Raw genomic sequence first — 16,319 nt, 5'->3', positions numbered from 1 at the left:
GATAAACATTTTTCTCTTTCATCATTTTGTAGGGTGGAGGGGAGGGAATGGGCGGGGTGTCAGCAAGAGAAAGTCTCATAAAGGTTTGAAATTACATGTAAATTTGGTTTGCAAGTCACTAAGTGCTTCCAATCTGAAATACTGGATGAATATAGCCTGGCTATTTGTGTATTGTGAGCTGCATGATATTTTCACCCCTACCCTTTGAGATAAAGGTGGAGTGGTGGTTCTGTTCAGATGGTAAGTGATATACAGTTTGTACCAAGTTTGGCTGAAATTGATCAGCAGGAGGAAACATAGAACAGACCGACATACTTCCATCCTTATAGTATGTACAGATTCAAAGATTAGAGGCAGTGGCCACCGTTGATATATCAGAGAAAGCATTTTGTAAGGCATTTACTGTTAGTTGGTGTTTTTGCTGAATTTTTATTCTATTTATTTTTTTGTTTATTTTCTAGCATGAAAGAATTATTGGATACATATACATCATCTCCCGGTGATGAGGGTGTGTATCCGTACCCGCAACCGGACATTTTAAATAAAGAAATATTTGAGCTTTATGGTAGATACTTACCAAAACCTGCTGAAAACAGTGGCTGGAGAATCAAGTAAGTATTGTGAAGTGCTGAACAGCAGTATTTTTACAGAAAAGATTGTAAAATATTGATATAATACTCTAGTCGAGTTCCATCTATAATTACCTCATTCTCATTGGGATGTTACAGCAGAAACTTCCAACCATACATCCTTGTTTCCTAGTGCAGGAAGACTTAATATAGCACAAGGAATAGGAAATCAGCATTAAAAATACTGTCTCTGTGATATTCCAGTGTACAATCAAAAACAGAAAACATTTGATTGATCATAAGTGCTTGAAGTGACAGTCCATTATGTATTATGATGACTTCATTGTTACGAGAGGCATTCAATAAGTAATGCAACACATTTTTTTCTGAAAGCAGGTAGGTTTCCTTTAGGATTCCAGTGCACCATATTATTCCCCACTCTTTGGCTGCAAAGCCAAATTTTTGAACATAATATCTGTCTAATGCGATGGCCTTACGCCACCTTACTGAGGGGACCTGTATGCTCACATGGCATCATTTTACTGGTCGATGTCAGAGACAATGGCTTGCTGCATCAATAACCTCCCATCGTACACATACTGCTTCCCGTAGAGAGCACCTTTCATTGGTCCAAACAGATGGAAATCAGAAGGTGTGAGATCCAGATTATAGGATGGATGAGGAAGAACAGTCCAATGAAGTTTTATGAGCTCCTCTCTGGTGTGTAGACTTATCTGAGGCCCCATGTGGTCATGGATAAGGAGAAGTTTGTTTACATTTTTGTGGTGATAACCACACTGAAGTCATTTCTTCAATTTCCTGAGGGTAGCACTGTACCCTTCAGAGTTGATCATTGTACTATGGTGGAGGACATCAAACAGAATAACTGCTTCAGAGTCCCAGAAGACTGTCACCATGACTTTACATGTCGAGGATGCAGCTTTGAACTTTTTCTTTGGAGGAGAGATGGTGTGACGCCACTCCGTGGATTTCCATTTTGTTTCTGGTTTGAAGTGATGAACCCATGTTTCATCATCTGTAATGATGTTCATCAAAAAATTGTCATTAATAGCCTCATAACTTGAAGCATTTGTTTACAGATGTTCCTTCATTGTTCTTTATGGTTTTCTGCTGGGTGATGAGAAATGCAGTGGGCACATGCTTTTACGTACCCCAACTGGTGCGGGAGAATATCAGCACTACCAACAGAGACATCCAATTGTGCAGCAAGATGTTTAATTGTGACCCATTGATCAATTTGAATGAGAGTGCTCATAAGTTCCAGGAGTAATAGCTTTCTGTGGCCAGCCACCACCTGGGAGATCAGACCGGTTTGCACGACATTGGTACAATGGTGACAGGCACCACTCCCAATGACTCACCATGCTTTTGTTCACTGCCAAGTCTCCATAAACATTCTGCAAGCCTCTAAATATCTATAATACTCTGGTTTTTCACTAAAAGAGACTCAGTAATGGCTACATCTTCAACTTTTGTTTTCCTGCCGTCATCAGTTCCATGCAATATTACAGTATGTTGATTATTTTTACTTTTGGGCCATCTAACAACAACTGATTGAAATGGGATTTTCATGCCGTGTGTGTTTCACTTTTATTCTGTGCAAGGCATCTTCAGTGGCAGGTTTCATCAGTGTTGTTCTACATGTTGTGTTTTTGTTCCATTTGTGGCACTGCTCCTACGCTGTGAAGTCTGAAAAACAAAATTTCAAATGGTAATTATAAGAAGGAGAATAGTACCAAAAATGGAACAAAAACACAACATGTAGTACAACATTGATGAAACCTGCCACTGAAGGTGCCATGCAAAGAATAAACAATTTCCACGCTATATACATATAAATGCCATGCAAAGAATAAACAATTTCCATGCTATATACATATAAATGCCATGCAAAGAATAAACAATTTCCATGCTATATACATATAAATGTATATAGCATGGAAATTGTTTTATTCAGTGGTAATGAGATGGTCCAAAAGCAAAAATTATCAACACAGCATAAAATCAATGATAGCTGTCTACTTGGAACACACCTCTGTTACAAACGGCATTTTGAGGCTATGTGTGGAGCCACCGTCTATCAGAACTTCATGAAACTGTAGGAGCTGAAGCAGGATTATTCCAAAATGCCCAACAACAAATTCTGCATTTTTTCCACCAAAATGGGCAAAGAAAAAAAAGGTGTTGCACTGCTTATGGAATGCCCCTCGTAAATGTAATATCTGTAGTTTAAACCAACAAAAATAAAATGGTGAAAATGATTGTTTCTTAAATGTGACCAGAAATAATTTTATCGTCTGTGGTAGTGGTGCAAATAATTTTTTGGGTATTTTTCTGCTTTTGACAAAAGATATGTTTCTGTTTATCCAACTTGACTGATTCCATTTTTACATACAATATTGTGATAATGGACCTAACTGTAATTTCTACCTGTTGCAGGCAATGATCTTATGTGTACTCCACCTTTATGTTTCTGTCTAGTTTATTAAATGCTTATATAATAATGTATGGAAAGTTCTGGTTGAGAATTACAAATTATTTAGGAATAAGGGAGATGACTCACCAAAAGGCAGAAGCTCTATGTTTTGATAGGTCCACAAACAACAGGTACAGAGCTTGGGTAGCTTTCAGAGTGCACTTCCTTTTTCAAGCTTGTGTGAGAAACATACACACACACACTCACTCATATGCACATGCCTGTCTCCCTACATTGTGCTCAACAAACTGCCAGATCTTTCCTGGCCTAAGATGAATGTACTGGGGTGAGGTGGTGTTGAGTGGGGTGAGGGATGGAAAGAGGCGGAAGGCAGGACAGGGGTTGGGGAAAGCGGCTTGTGGAATAGTGGGGAGGCATCTGTGGGCTGGCTAGAGGTGCAAGTAGAGAGGGCAGGCAGCAGACTGCTGGGCACGTGATTTCATAGTGCGGGGCTTGAGATGACTGCACATATCTAGCTGATGTGGGTACACATACTGGGTGGGGTTGGTGCGGTAAGGAATGGTGCACGGATGCACTTTTGCACATGCGTACGTGCGCGCGCGCACACACACACACACACACACACACACACACACACACACACACACACACACACACACTATTGGGTGAGCTCCCATCTGTGCAGCTCAGAAAAGCTGGTAGTCATGGGGAGGATTCAGGTGGCATTGGTTGTGAAGCAGCCATTGAAATCTCATTTTTGTGCTCTGCTGCATGTTGTGCCTCTGAGTGGCCCACCTTGGTTTTGGCAACAGTTTTGCAGTGGCCATTCATTCTAGTTGACAGCTGGTTGGTTGTCATACCAACGTAAAACGCTGTGCACTCCTTGCAGCAGAGCTGGCATATAACATGGCTCCTTTCACAGGTGGCCCGGCCTCTGATGGGGTAGGATAAGCCTATGACAGGACTGGAGTATGTGATGCTGGGTGGGTGGATTCCACAGGTCTTGCGTCTGGGTCTTCCGCAATTGTGTGACACCTGGGGCAGAGGACTGGGGAAGGGGGTGGCATAGGGATGGTCTAGGACATTTTGGAAGTTGAGTGGTCAGTGGAACACCACTTTGGGAGTGGTTGGTAGTATTTTGGATGGATGTCTCTATTTCAGGCCACGATGACAGATAATCAAAGCCCTGACAAAAGATGTGGTTCAGTCGTTCCAGTTCAGTGTGTTATTGGGTGACAACGAGGGTGCTTCTTGTGATTTGTTCTTGGAATGCATTTGAGGATCATGTGTGTGGGAGCATCTGGCACAGGAGATATGTTTGTGAATTAGATTAGAGGTATTCCTGTTGGCAAAGGCCTTTGTGAGGCTTTCAGTATATTGGGTAAGGAAGTCATCATCACTGCAGATGCAGCTACCATGGATGGCCAGGCTGTATGAGAGGGATTTCTTAGTGTGGAGGGGTTGGCAGCTGCCAAAGTGCAGGTACTGTTGGTGATTGGTGAGTTTGATGTGGACCAAGGTGTGGATGGAGCCATCTGACAGGAGGAGATCAAGATTTAGCAAGACGGCACAACGGGTGGAGGATCACCAGGTGAAGTGGATGGTAGAGAAAGTGTTGAGATTGTGGGGTAATGATAAAATGTCCTAGTCTGGGTCCATATTATAAAGATGTCATCAATAAACATGAACAGACCAGCAGTTTGGTGTTTTGGGAAGCTAGAAATGTTTCCTGTAGTAGACCAGGAAGATGGCATAGGGGAGGGGGCCATATTGGTGCCCATGGCTGTGCTACAAATTTGTTTATATAACTTCCAACATAACCTCCATTCCCTGCTGAAATCCTTAGGCCCTTCCCAGAACCTCTCCCCTGATTCCATCTCCATACTCACCCCAACAACAGCCCACATCCCACATTCTACCTGCTTCCCAAAATCCACAAATCCAATCCTGGGCACCCTATTGGGCCTAATTACAGTGCCCCCATTGAAAGAATCTCAGTCCTTGTCAATAAACATTTCCAAGCATTTGTCTTAAACCTAGCCTCCCACATTCAAGATACCAACCACTTCCTCAACCAGCTCTCCACCATCCCCACACCCGTACCTCCCAGATTAATGCTTGTCTCTGTTGATGCAACCTCCCTATACACCTTTCCTAATGCCCAAGGCCTTGCTGTGATTGAATACTACCTCTCCCAGTGTCCTGTGGATTCCAAACCCACCACTTCATCCCTTGTACACCTGACCAACTACATCCTAACCCACAACTACTTCATCTTTGAGGGGAAGGTATACAAACAAATTCATGGCGCAGCCATGGGCACCCACATGGCACTGTCCTATGCCAACTTCTTCTTGGGCCATGGAGAGGAAACATTTCCTAGCTTCCCAAAACCCCAAAATCATGGTCCGATGACATCTTTGTAATCTGGACCCAAGGCCAACACACCTTATCCTCATTCCTCTCCAACCCCAACACCTTCTCTCCCATCCACTTCAGCTGGTCCTCCTCTATCAATCATACCACCTTCCTAGATCTCGATGGCCTCCTTTCAGATGGCTCCCCCACAACTTGGCCAACATTAGACCCACCAATCACCAACAGTATCTGCACTTTGACAGCTGCAACCCCCTTCCACACAGCCTGGCTCGGCTACCCATCGTTGATGCATTTGCAGTGATGAAAACTCCATCACCCATTGTGCTCAAAGCCTGACGAAGCCCTTTGAAGACAGGCAATATCCTCCAGAAATAATTCACAAGCAGATCTCCCATGCCATATCCTCACAAATACCTGATCCTCACATCCATCCCAAGAACCAACCACAAAGAAGCTCCCCCCTGGTCACCGCATATCACCTGGGACTGAAACAACTGAACCACGTTCTTCATCATGGGTTTAATTATCTATCATCTTGCTCTGAAATGAGGGGCATCCTACCCAAGATACTTCTATCCCCTCCCAAAGTGGTGGTCTGCTTCCCACCCAACCTCAACAACAACCTAGTCCATCCCTGTGCCACTCCCAACCCCAGTCCCCTGCCACAGGGATTGTACCCTTGTGGAAAACCCAGATGCAAGACCTGCCCAATCCACCCACCCAGCACCACCTACTCCAGTCCTGACATAGACTTAGCCTACCCTATCAGAAGCCAGGCCACTTGTGAAAGCAGCCATTTTAGATACCAGTTCCACTGCAACCACAGCACAGTGTTTTACATTGGTATGACAACCAACCAGCCATCAAACTGTTGCCAAAAACAAGGTGGATCACCCGGTGGCAGAACATGTAGCAGTGGACACCATATGAGATTTCAATGGCTGCTTCAAAACCTGTACCATTTGGACTCTCCCCACCAGCAGCTTTTCTGAGCTGCGTGGATGGGAACTATACTAACAGCACATCCTTCGCTTCTATAACCTTTTTGGAATAAACCTAAGATATAAAAAAAAGGGAGGAAGGTTTATCTGTTTAGCAAGAGTAATAGAAGGCAGATTTCAGACTACCTAACAGATCAAAACGAAAATTTCTGTTCCGACACTGACAATGTTGAGTGTTTATGGAAAAAGTTCAAGGCAATCGTAAAATGCGTTTTAGACAGGCACGTGCCAAGTAAAACTGTGAGGGACGGGAAAAACCCACCGTGGTACAACAACGAAGTTAGGAAACTACTGCGAAAGCAAAGAGAGCTTCACTCCAAGTTTAAACGCAGCCAAAACCTCTCAGACAAACAGAAGCTAAGCGATGTCAAAGTTAGCGTAAGGAGGGCTATGCGAGAAGCGTTCAGTGAATTCAAAAGTAAAATTCTATGTACCGACTTGACAGAAAATCCTAGGAAGTTCTGGTCTTACGTTAAATCAGTAAGTGGCTCGAAACAGCATATCCAGACACTCCGGGATGATGATGTCATTGAAACAGAGGATGACGCGCGTAAAGCTGAAATACTAAACACCTTTTTCCAAAGCTGTTTCACTGAGGAAGACCGCACTGCAGTTCCTTCTCTAAATCCTCGCACAAACGAAAAAATGGCTGACATCGAAATAAGTGTCCAAGGAATAGAAAAGCAACTGGAATCACTCAACAGAGGAAAGTCCACTGAACCTGACGGGATACCAATTCGATTCTACACAGAGTATGCGAAAGAACTTGCCCCCCTTCTAACAGCCGTGTACCGCAAGTCTCTAGAGGAACGGAGGGTTCCAAATGATTGGAAAAGAGCACAGGTAGTCCCAGTCTTCAAGAAGGGTCGTCGAGCAGATGCGCAAAACTATAGACCTATATCTCTGACGTCGATCTGTTGTAGAATTTTAGAACATGTTTTTTGCTCGAGTATCATGTCGTTTTTGGAAACCCAGAATCTACTATGTAGGAATCAACATGGATTCCGGAAACAGCGATCGTGTGAGACCCAACTCGATTTATTTGTTCATGAGACCCAGAAAATATTAGATACAGGCTCCCAGGTAGATGCTATTTTTCTTGACTTCCGGAAGGCGTTCGATACAGTTCCGCACTGTCGCCTGATAAACAAAGTAAGAGCCTACGGAATATCAGACCAGCTGTGTGGCTGGATTGAAGAGTTTTTAGCAAACAGAACACAGCATGTTGTTATCAATGGAGAGACGTCTACAGACGTTAAAGTAACCTCTGGCGTGCCACAGGGGAGTGTTATGGGTCCATTGCTTTTCACAATATATATAAATGACCTAGTAGATAGTGTCAGAAGTTCCATGCGGCTTTTCGCGGATGATGCTGTAGTATACAGAGAAGTTGCAGCATTAGAAAATTGTAGCGAAATGCAGGGAGATCTGCAGTGGATAGGCACTTGTTGCAGGGAGTGGCAACCGTCCCTTAACATAGACAAATGTAATGTATTGCGAATACATAGAAAGAAGGATCCTTTATTGTACGATTATATGATAGCGGAACAAACACTGGTAGCAGTTACTTCTGTAAAATATCTGGGAGTATGCTTGCGGAACGATTTGAAGTGGAATGATCATATAAAATTAATTGTTGGTAAGGCGGGTACCAGGTTGAGATTCATTGGGAGAGTCCTTAGAAAATGTAGTCCATCAACAAAGGAGGTGGCTTACAAAACACTCGTTCGACCTATACTTGAGTATTGCTCATCAGTGTGGGATCCGTACCAGATTGGGTTGACGGAGGAGATAGAGAAGATCCAAAGAAGAGCGGCGCGTTTCGTCACAGGGTTATTTGGTAACCATGATAGCGTTACGGAGATGTTTAATAAACTCAAGTGGCAGACTGCAAGAGAGGTGCTCTGCATCACGGTGTAGCTTGCTGTCCAGGTTTCGAGAGGGTGCGTTTCTGGATGAGGTATTGAATATATTGCTTCCCCCTACTTATACCTCCCGAGGAGATCACGAATGTAAAATTAGAGAGATTAGAGCGCGCACGGAGGCTTTCAGACAGTCGTTCTTCCTGCGAACCATACGCGACTGGAACAGGAAAGGGAGGTAATGACAGTGGCACGTAAAGTGCCCTCCGCCACACACCTTTGGGTGGCTTGCGGAGTATAAATGTAGATGTAGCCCTCCCACCCCCGACCCAATAGTGTGTGTGGGTGGGGGGGGGGGGTGAGGGGGGGGGGGGCGAGCAAGCTCGCATATTTTTCCCACAAGCTTAAAAATGGAAGCGCATTCTGAAAGCTAGCCAAGCTCTGTACCTTTTGTTTTGTGTATCTATTGACGATGCAGTAATTATGCCTTTCAGTGAGTCCCCTCCTTTATTCCTAAATAATTCATAATTTTTAAGTGGTAACAATAACAGATATTTTGCATCCATTTGACAGGTATGTCACACTCTTACTTTCCTAAATACGTAGTATCTGTAAAACGTTTACCATATTTGTAACACTTGAGGTATATGGAATTCAAAGTAATACCTTCCTGCATTCGTTTATGACATTGTTTGTACAATAAATGAAAAGCTTTTTGCATAAATAGACAAAAATACCCATTACTGTATTATTACATGATTGAAGAACGGAATGGCTACATAAAACTAATTGCAGGTAAGGCAATGTCAGACTGACATTTACTGGAAGAATACTCAGGAAATGCAGTCCCCCAACAAAGGAGGTTGCTAACTATCCGCTTGTTCGAACAATACTCGAATATTGCTTATCAGTCTAAGATCTGTACTACCAGACAGGACTGGGAGAAGAAATACAGAAGATCCTAAGAAGAGCAATGACTTTTTTGCAGGCTTATTTAGAAAGTATGAAAGCACCACACAGGTGCTCAGCCAAACCCAGTGGCAGACACTGCAAAAGAGACATTTACCATCACACTGTGGTTTCCTATTAAAATTCTGAGAGAGTACATTCCTAGAAGAGTCAATCAGTACAGTAAAACCCCTTTTAACGAATCTCAGGGGACCAAAAAATTTGTTCCTTAAAAGAAGGCTTTCCTTAAATAATGGTTTAGGTCAAAACGCACTAATTAAGCATTCCAGAATCAAAATTGGAACCTAGGCTATTTAGGCCATATAAATACTCCATAATCACAAACTCACCTTGTGCTGCATACAAAAATACAGTGAACATGAAAATGCTTCTTGCCAAATTTATAGATATTTTGGATGTTAGGTCACATCAAAAGTCATCAACTGGTATCTTAATTTAAAAGGAGAAAACTTTATTTAGCTAATGGCACTCAATGAATTAGATACCACAATAATGAATAAAACTGCTATACTGTCTTTATTTCTGAAAAAAATCGAGAAGAGTAGTCGGCTGCTTCCTTCCAGCACAGCGTATGCCTAGAAGTTGTTGTTTCAGCTGGTTAATACTGTTAAAAACTGACTCATCTACAACGAAGGATGAGAAATACCTTCTAACAGTCTCAAGTACTTCCACAGCTGCATAAAAACTTGGTGTTGGTGAGTCCACATCTTCATCATCATCCTCGTCACCACCGCTGTCACCACCAATTTCAGTTTTTTCACCAATATCAGGAGAAAACAGCTCACTCATGTCCATAGTGGGTGTAGAAGAAAAGTACATTATCATCACACAAAATAAAATCTTTGAATGTCTCAGTCTCAGGAACATCTATAACATTCCAATCTTCTTCAGGGATATCGTCCTCCACAAACGATGTTGCACCACAGCAAAGTATAACTTTTCCAATGCTCCACTCTTTCATTGCCCACAGATGCACTTTCTCCACTTAAATTTTGGATTGAGAGATTGTGATGTTTTTTAAAATGTTCTAGCCAGCCATTAGATGCACTGAAGTTTTCATATCCCATCCTCAGTGCAATTTCTAGTGTCTTCTCAAGGACACATTGGCACCTATGGGAATATTTGCAGCTCTTATTCCCTGAAACCAGTCTAATAGAGCAGTTTCTACGGCTTTGAAAGACGACTCACGAATATTCTTCCGTTTTGATGAACATGAACTGCGTGCTTCTAAATTTAATAAAGCCTCCTTATTTTTTATTATTCTGCACAAAGCTGATGGCGCCAAATCGTATTTCTTTGCAACATCGCATAATTTCATACAGGTATTGCAATTCTCTTCAAAATCCCGAATAATTGTTAGCATCTGCTGTATCATCAGTTTTCTTCATTTGCTGGCCATATTACACATAGAAAAACACTATTGTAAGTAGACTACACAACTACAGTATATATTTTATGCTTTTACTTTATAGCGTCAGACATGACGGCTGGAGTACGGTAGTGCAGAAGAATTGTGTTTTCAAATCATCTGTTGAACATTCATCAGTCTCTATAACTTCACAACTATCGTTACGAGACCAATATCTGAACGCTAATGTGGACATCAATTTTAAGAATGCAAATGGTCAAAGCCTCACGTTAAGATTTGTTGTCCGAAAACAAGAAGTGCAGCTGCAGACCGTATTTTAATTTGCGAATTGTAACACACTTATTCCTTAAAAGCGGGATTTAATAGAAAGTGTGATTCGCTAAAACCGAATTTCAGCAACACTGTTTTTATGGCGTTATCTCCGGGACCAACGAAAGTATTCCTTAAAAGCGGGATTTCCTTAAAAGCGGGTTCGTTAATATGGGGTTTTACTGTATTTTGCTTCCTTGTACACATATCTTACAAAAGGACCATGTAGACAAAATTAAAGAGATTTGAGCTCACATGGATGATTGCTAGCAGTCATTCTTCCCATGAACCATCTCCAACTGGACCAGGAAAAGGGGAAAGTGGCAGTGGTACAAAAAGTACTCTCCACCACACAGTGAAAGAGGGCTTGTAGAGTATGGATGTAGATGTAAATTTTCAGTCCACTCATATTTGTCAGAAAGTGACTTCAGCTGTGAGGTTCAGAACCCATCACTTCTGAAAATTTCTGAAACAGTGCCTCTTGAGTTAGGTTTTTACCAGCAGGAATAGGTTGAAATCAGCATATGCAAGATTGAGAAGCTGGGATGGGTGATCCAGTGTTACATTCTTGGCAAAGTAAATTTAAACTGCTATGCAAGTACATTGTGAAGCAGAAACACCAGTTTATTCTCTAACCATATGTATGTACTTCGTTACCTTAACAGTTTGTAAGCTGTGGATAATGGCTGCATAAAGTCCCATTGTCACAATTTAAACCTCTGAGTTTAATCCATAGTTAAAGACATTTTGTCCACAGTTGTATGGCAAATAACAGTTTTAAATGGCAATCATGATCTTGTCATCAGCCATTTCAGTGGGATTGCTTGCTGTTGACATGCAAACTTCCCTCTGGTCAAGGGAAAAAAATGGTTCAAATGGCTCTGAGCACTATGGGACTTAACATCTGTGGTCATTAGTCCCCTAGAACTTAGAACTACTTAAACCTAACTAACCTAAGGACATCACACACATCCATGCCCGAGGCAGGATTCGAACCTGCGACCGGAGCGGTCACGCGGTTCCAGACTGAAGCGCCTAGACCGCACGGCCACACCGGCCGGCAGTCTGGTCAAGGGACAAAATTTTGGAAAAGATGTAAACAAACTTTATGCTTATTCAAAACTTCATATAATAATTGATCATTTTAGATAAGTGTGGTTGGATATACTGACAAGTAGGCTTAGTGTTTTCATCAGTCATGGAAACGGCCATGTGTCTATTGTAGAGTCATCTGTAGTGCTTGTGATGTGTTCAATTAACTAATTTTTATTGTCATTTCTCTGTGGTTTTTCATTATCTCATTTAAGTAGGTTCTCCAACATCTGCAATGACTCAAAATGTTATTTTCATAAGAATATTTTAAGAAAATCAAATGTTGGCACATTTTGTGTTAATGAACTTTTAAAATCTGACAATGTAAGAATATTGTCAGCCGCAGTTCCAGTTATTTGATAAATGGGAATTGGGAACTTCTTGTAATCTTTCCCTGGTAGACTTCACTTTTAAAAATGGACTGGGATTTTTGTGTGCGTATTTCATTTTCATTTATTACAAAAAAATATTATAGTATTTTGGGTCTCTCACACTGGTCAGGGTATAAGACCATTACTTAGAAGAAGGTGCATGTGAATCCCGTCCCAGTCATCCCAGTTCCTGTTTTCTGTGGTTTCTCAAATTCCATCAGTCTCTCTGTTCCTTGGCTAGGTCCATGTAATCCCTTTCTCCTTCCTTGCCTAGTTAGCTGATAATGAATCTGTAGCAAGCTCACTGTCCATTTAATGTTAAAACCTTAAATTATTATTATTATTATTATTATACTGTTATACAGAGCTGTAGACAGTTTCTCTTTTTCCATTGTGATAAGTAATTGAAGTGTATCATATGATCATATTCTGGGTTGCTACATACACACTGAATTTTCTTTTACCTTTGATGTTTCAGTCATTATTTATTCCATGTAAACGGAACAATTCTGGAGATAGGAGCAAAGCTCAGAGATCCAGGGACAGAAATACTGTTGGGATATTTGTCACTATACCCATATGGGAGACGTTACCGATTATAGTGTGTTCAAAGTAAGTAAGTGCTACAAGATTTTGGTGAACATATATCTGTGCTCTTGCAAGTCACTGAATTTAAGTCTACAGAACCATGTGTCAATGTAGAAATTACTAACAAATATGTATTGATTGGAAAGACAAGTTAGGCATGAATTGAACAAAAAAAAAGTGTAGGAAAACAAAAGAAAGCGGAGAAATAAAGTAAGCTGCAAGTAAAAGATGTTATTAAAGAGCTTACCACTGAGAACCCAAAAACTGTTATTAATGACTGGTTGCAAATCCAGATATGGATCTTCTTTTGTACCCAGTGCTCAAACTATTATTAGTAAAAGCTACTGTGATCCTTACAATGATTTCATTAATAAGCGATTCAGGATCACAGTGTTCCAATTTCTTTTCTTTATGTCACTACTCAAGAAGAGAGGGAGAGAGAGATAGAAAAGGATAACTTTTTTAGTGTACAAATTTAATTTTTTTAGAAGCAACTACAGTAGTTTGTTAATTTTAACTAATTAGTTATTTGTATTTTCTGTTCCAGTGATACCAGACATTTTGAGCCCGTAACCAAAGATTTTTGAAAGTAGAAGTAATAGGTGACAAGAAGTCAAGAGAATAAGAATTATCTGTTGTAACTGTAGTGCTTTATCAGTGACCATAAAATTTTATGTATGAAGAATGGATTGTGAAATAAGATGATTGTCATATCCAGTATAATTTGGTCTGTAATATTATTATTGTCTTTTCCCATTATTTTGTTGCTGGTCATGAAACATCAAATTATCAATAGTTTATTTTTGTATGTCTTTAAAATTGTCTTTTAATGGCATTTCAACTGTGTGTGGAACCAACAGGAAGTCAGTTACATGAAATTACCTAATGAAAGGGTCCATGTCTTGAGTGTACTGCAGTTCATATCAGCAAAACATGACATGTTACTGTGACATACATATCAAAAAGTGTGATTTCAATGTAATGGGTAAAAATGTTGGGGATATAATTTTATAGAGGATAAGTAGAAAGAAGAATACAGTTATTCTTATATTATGAAATGTACGCTATTTTTATTATATATTTGTTATTGACAGTGAAGTATATTTTATCTTGGCTTACAGGTTGTATTAAAAAAGTAAAAAAAGGAAGTTATTGAGAGATGTTGAGAATCTGAGAATCCCCCTAGTCACTAGAAAGATAATGAGAATCATAGCATTTGCAAACCCTCTTTTGTGATACTGCATTGCTACATTTCCTCTTCATTCCTTTGTTCTTTCTCCAAACATTGAGACTTCTTAAAGGTATACAAGTTTGCAATGTCCACAACCATTTTTTGTAAAAGAGAACAACACCATTGTGTTCTGTAATGTATTTGCTGCTGCTCATGTTGCTGTTTGGGACATGTTTTGTAAGAAAAATCACGCCTGAATTAATCATTATATTCTGTAAATAAAAGGTGAGTTAAGGAAATATCTCCAGGAAGAAAGAACCAAAGGGATAAAAAGACCATACTGTACTTATTTTATTTACATATTTTGAAAATGGGTCACACTAAAATTTTAAAGAGGGTTATGTTCTTTTCTTTCATATTTATTTAGCTGCCTCTTACATTACTTCAAGAGGTCCACCCCTGGTCTAGGGTAGTGCCTTTGACTGCTAATCAAAACATCCTAGGTACCTTGTTTGAACTCTGTCACTGCTTAAATTTTGAATAAAGGTCCTCAGCAATGACAGCCAAAGACTTCCGGCATAAGAAGTCACGCTCATTCTGCCAATGGCCTTGTCAGGCACAACTGAGGATTGATCAGAGTTTTAGGCCACACTCTTGCCCGTGGGGTGGGAAACTGCCCCCTAAAGGCAGAGGAATCAGTAATGATCAACAACATGAGGATGCAGAAGACAGTGGAATCCACTACATTAAAGACACGCAATGGGTGTCCACAGGACATGTTGCTTGCAATTGAAAAAGTGTCATCATCTCTCCATTGGCAATAAATTCTGGATTGGCCCACTTTTTGGAGGCCCAGGAGGGCGGAGACAAGGGGAAGGTGACATGAGAAAAAGATGGAATAACCAATGACAGGATAACATTCTACAAGTGAGAGCATAGGGTTCAGAAAAGTCCCTTTTTTATGGCAGGGAGGACAGAAAGAAACCAAGTTTTAAGAGAGGTTAGGACTGAGACAAACGTTCGGTTTGAGAAGGAACCCAAAAAACATAATTCTAGCTTATTACATCAGCATAAACAGCTATTGGTTAAGAATGTTCAACAATCAGCAGAAATTTCAGCTCTACCCAATTTTAACTCAGTCAGTGGGAAATGTCAGCTGTCTTTTTGCATAAAAATATTTGAGGACTGAGAAATAAAATTAATGAATTAATTATCTGCATAGATGAATAAGAGTCCTCAAACCCAGCTGACATAATTTGCCTTTCTGAACATCATGTGACAGAACTTTTAAGTGTTACAGGATTTAGGTTAGCATGTCACTTCTGTAGAGCAGAAATGGAGGAAGGAGGAGTTGCCACATTCACCAGGAACTGTCATTAATTTAAGAACAGAGACATTCATAAATTTTGCTTGGAACAGGATATGGAAGCATGTGCAACAGAAGTAGATTTTCACAAAAGATCCTTCATAATATTAAGTGTATATTGAGCACCTGCAGGTAACTTTAATCTGTTCGTAAACCACCTTGAAGCTGTACTGGCCCATTTAACAACCAAAAACGAAGAAGTAGTGGTTGCTGGTGACTTCAGTGTAGATTTCCTTACAGACTGTCCCAATAAGAACTTATCTGAGTTAGTTACACTATCATTCAACGTAATTCCCACTGTAAAGTTCCCCACTAGGGTAGCCAATTGCTCACAAACACCCATTGATAATAACTTTATAGAAAAGTGCAATGAACAAAATTATATTACAAAACCAATAGTAAATGGCCTCTCAGACCATGACATGCAGTTCCTTCTGTTAAATGTTAATACTGAACAGAATATAAAATCTGTTAAATCCGAGCTCAAGAGGGTAATCAATAAGCCAAAAATTGATTATTTTGGGACACTCCTCGGAGACATTCACTGGACTGATGTTTGCAGTGCTCATGGCACGAATGAAAAATATAACACTTTTGCTAATAAAGTGCTTACCTTATTTGAACACTGTTTTCCCCAAAAACTAACCAAGGTTAGAGTAAAATCTACAAAGAAGCCATGGACCACCCGAGGAATAGAGGTATCTAATATTCACTGAAATCGAACACTTCCCTTGACCTATATAGGTCAACAGAAACTACCGATACCAAATCATGAAACCCAAAACTACAACCACGTCCACAATCATCACTACCTC

At 40.5% G+C, this 16,319-nt stretch overlaps 1 protein-coding gene across 2 annotated transcripts in view; it reads left to right on the top strand.

The window, feature by feature from the left end:
- LOC126235679 (cytosolic endo-beta-N-acetylglucosaminidase) overlaps nt 1-14,070 on the top strand; it is a 115,889-nt gene extending 101,819 nt beyond the window's left edge. Inside the window, exons 10-12 of one of the 2 annotated variants that reach the window (XM_049944408.1) lie at nt 462-611; nt 12,858-12,991; nt 13,515-14,070. In XM_049944408.1, the coding sequence (XP_049800365.1) occupies nt 462-611; nt 12,858-12,981 (274 nt within the window). In that variant the 3' untranslated portion in view covers nt 12,982-12,991; nt 13,515-14,070. Of the gene's footprint in view, nt 1-461; nt 612-12,857; nt 12,992-13,514 lie in introns of those variants that run through there. The other variant, XM_049944409.1, reaches the window with a different exon arrangement.
- The last annotated feature ends 2,249 nt before the right edge of the window (nt 14,071-16,319 follow it).

The sequence above is a fragment of the Schistocerca nitens genome, chromosome 2 (assembly GCF_023898315.1).
Source record: "Schistocerca nitens isolate TAMUIC-IGC-003100 chromosome 2, iqSchNite1.1, whole genome shotgun sequence".
Classification (NCBI taxonomy): Eukaryota; Metazoa; Arthropoda; class Insecta; order Orthoptera; family Acrididae; genus Schistocerca; species Schistocerca nitens.
This window is presented reverse-complemented; position numbering and strand designations above follow the sequence as displayed.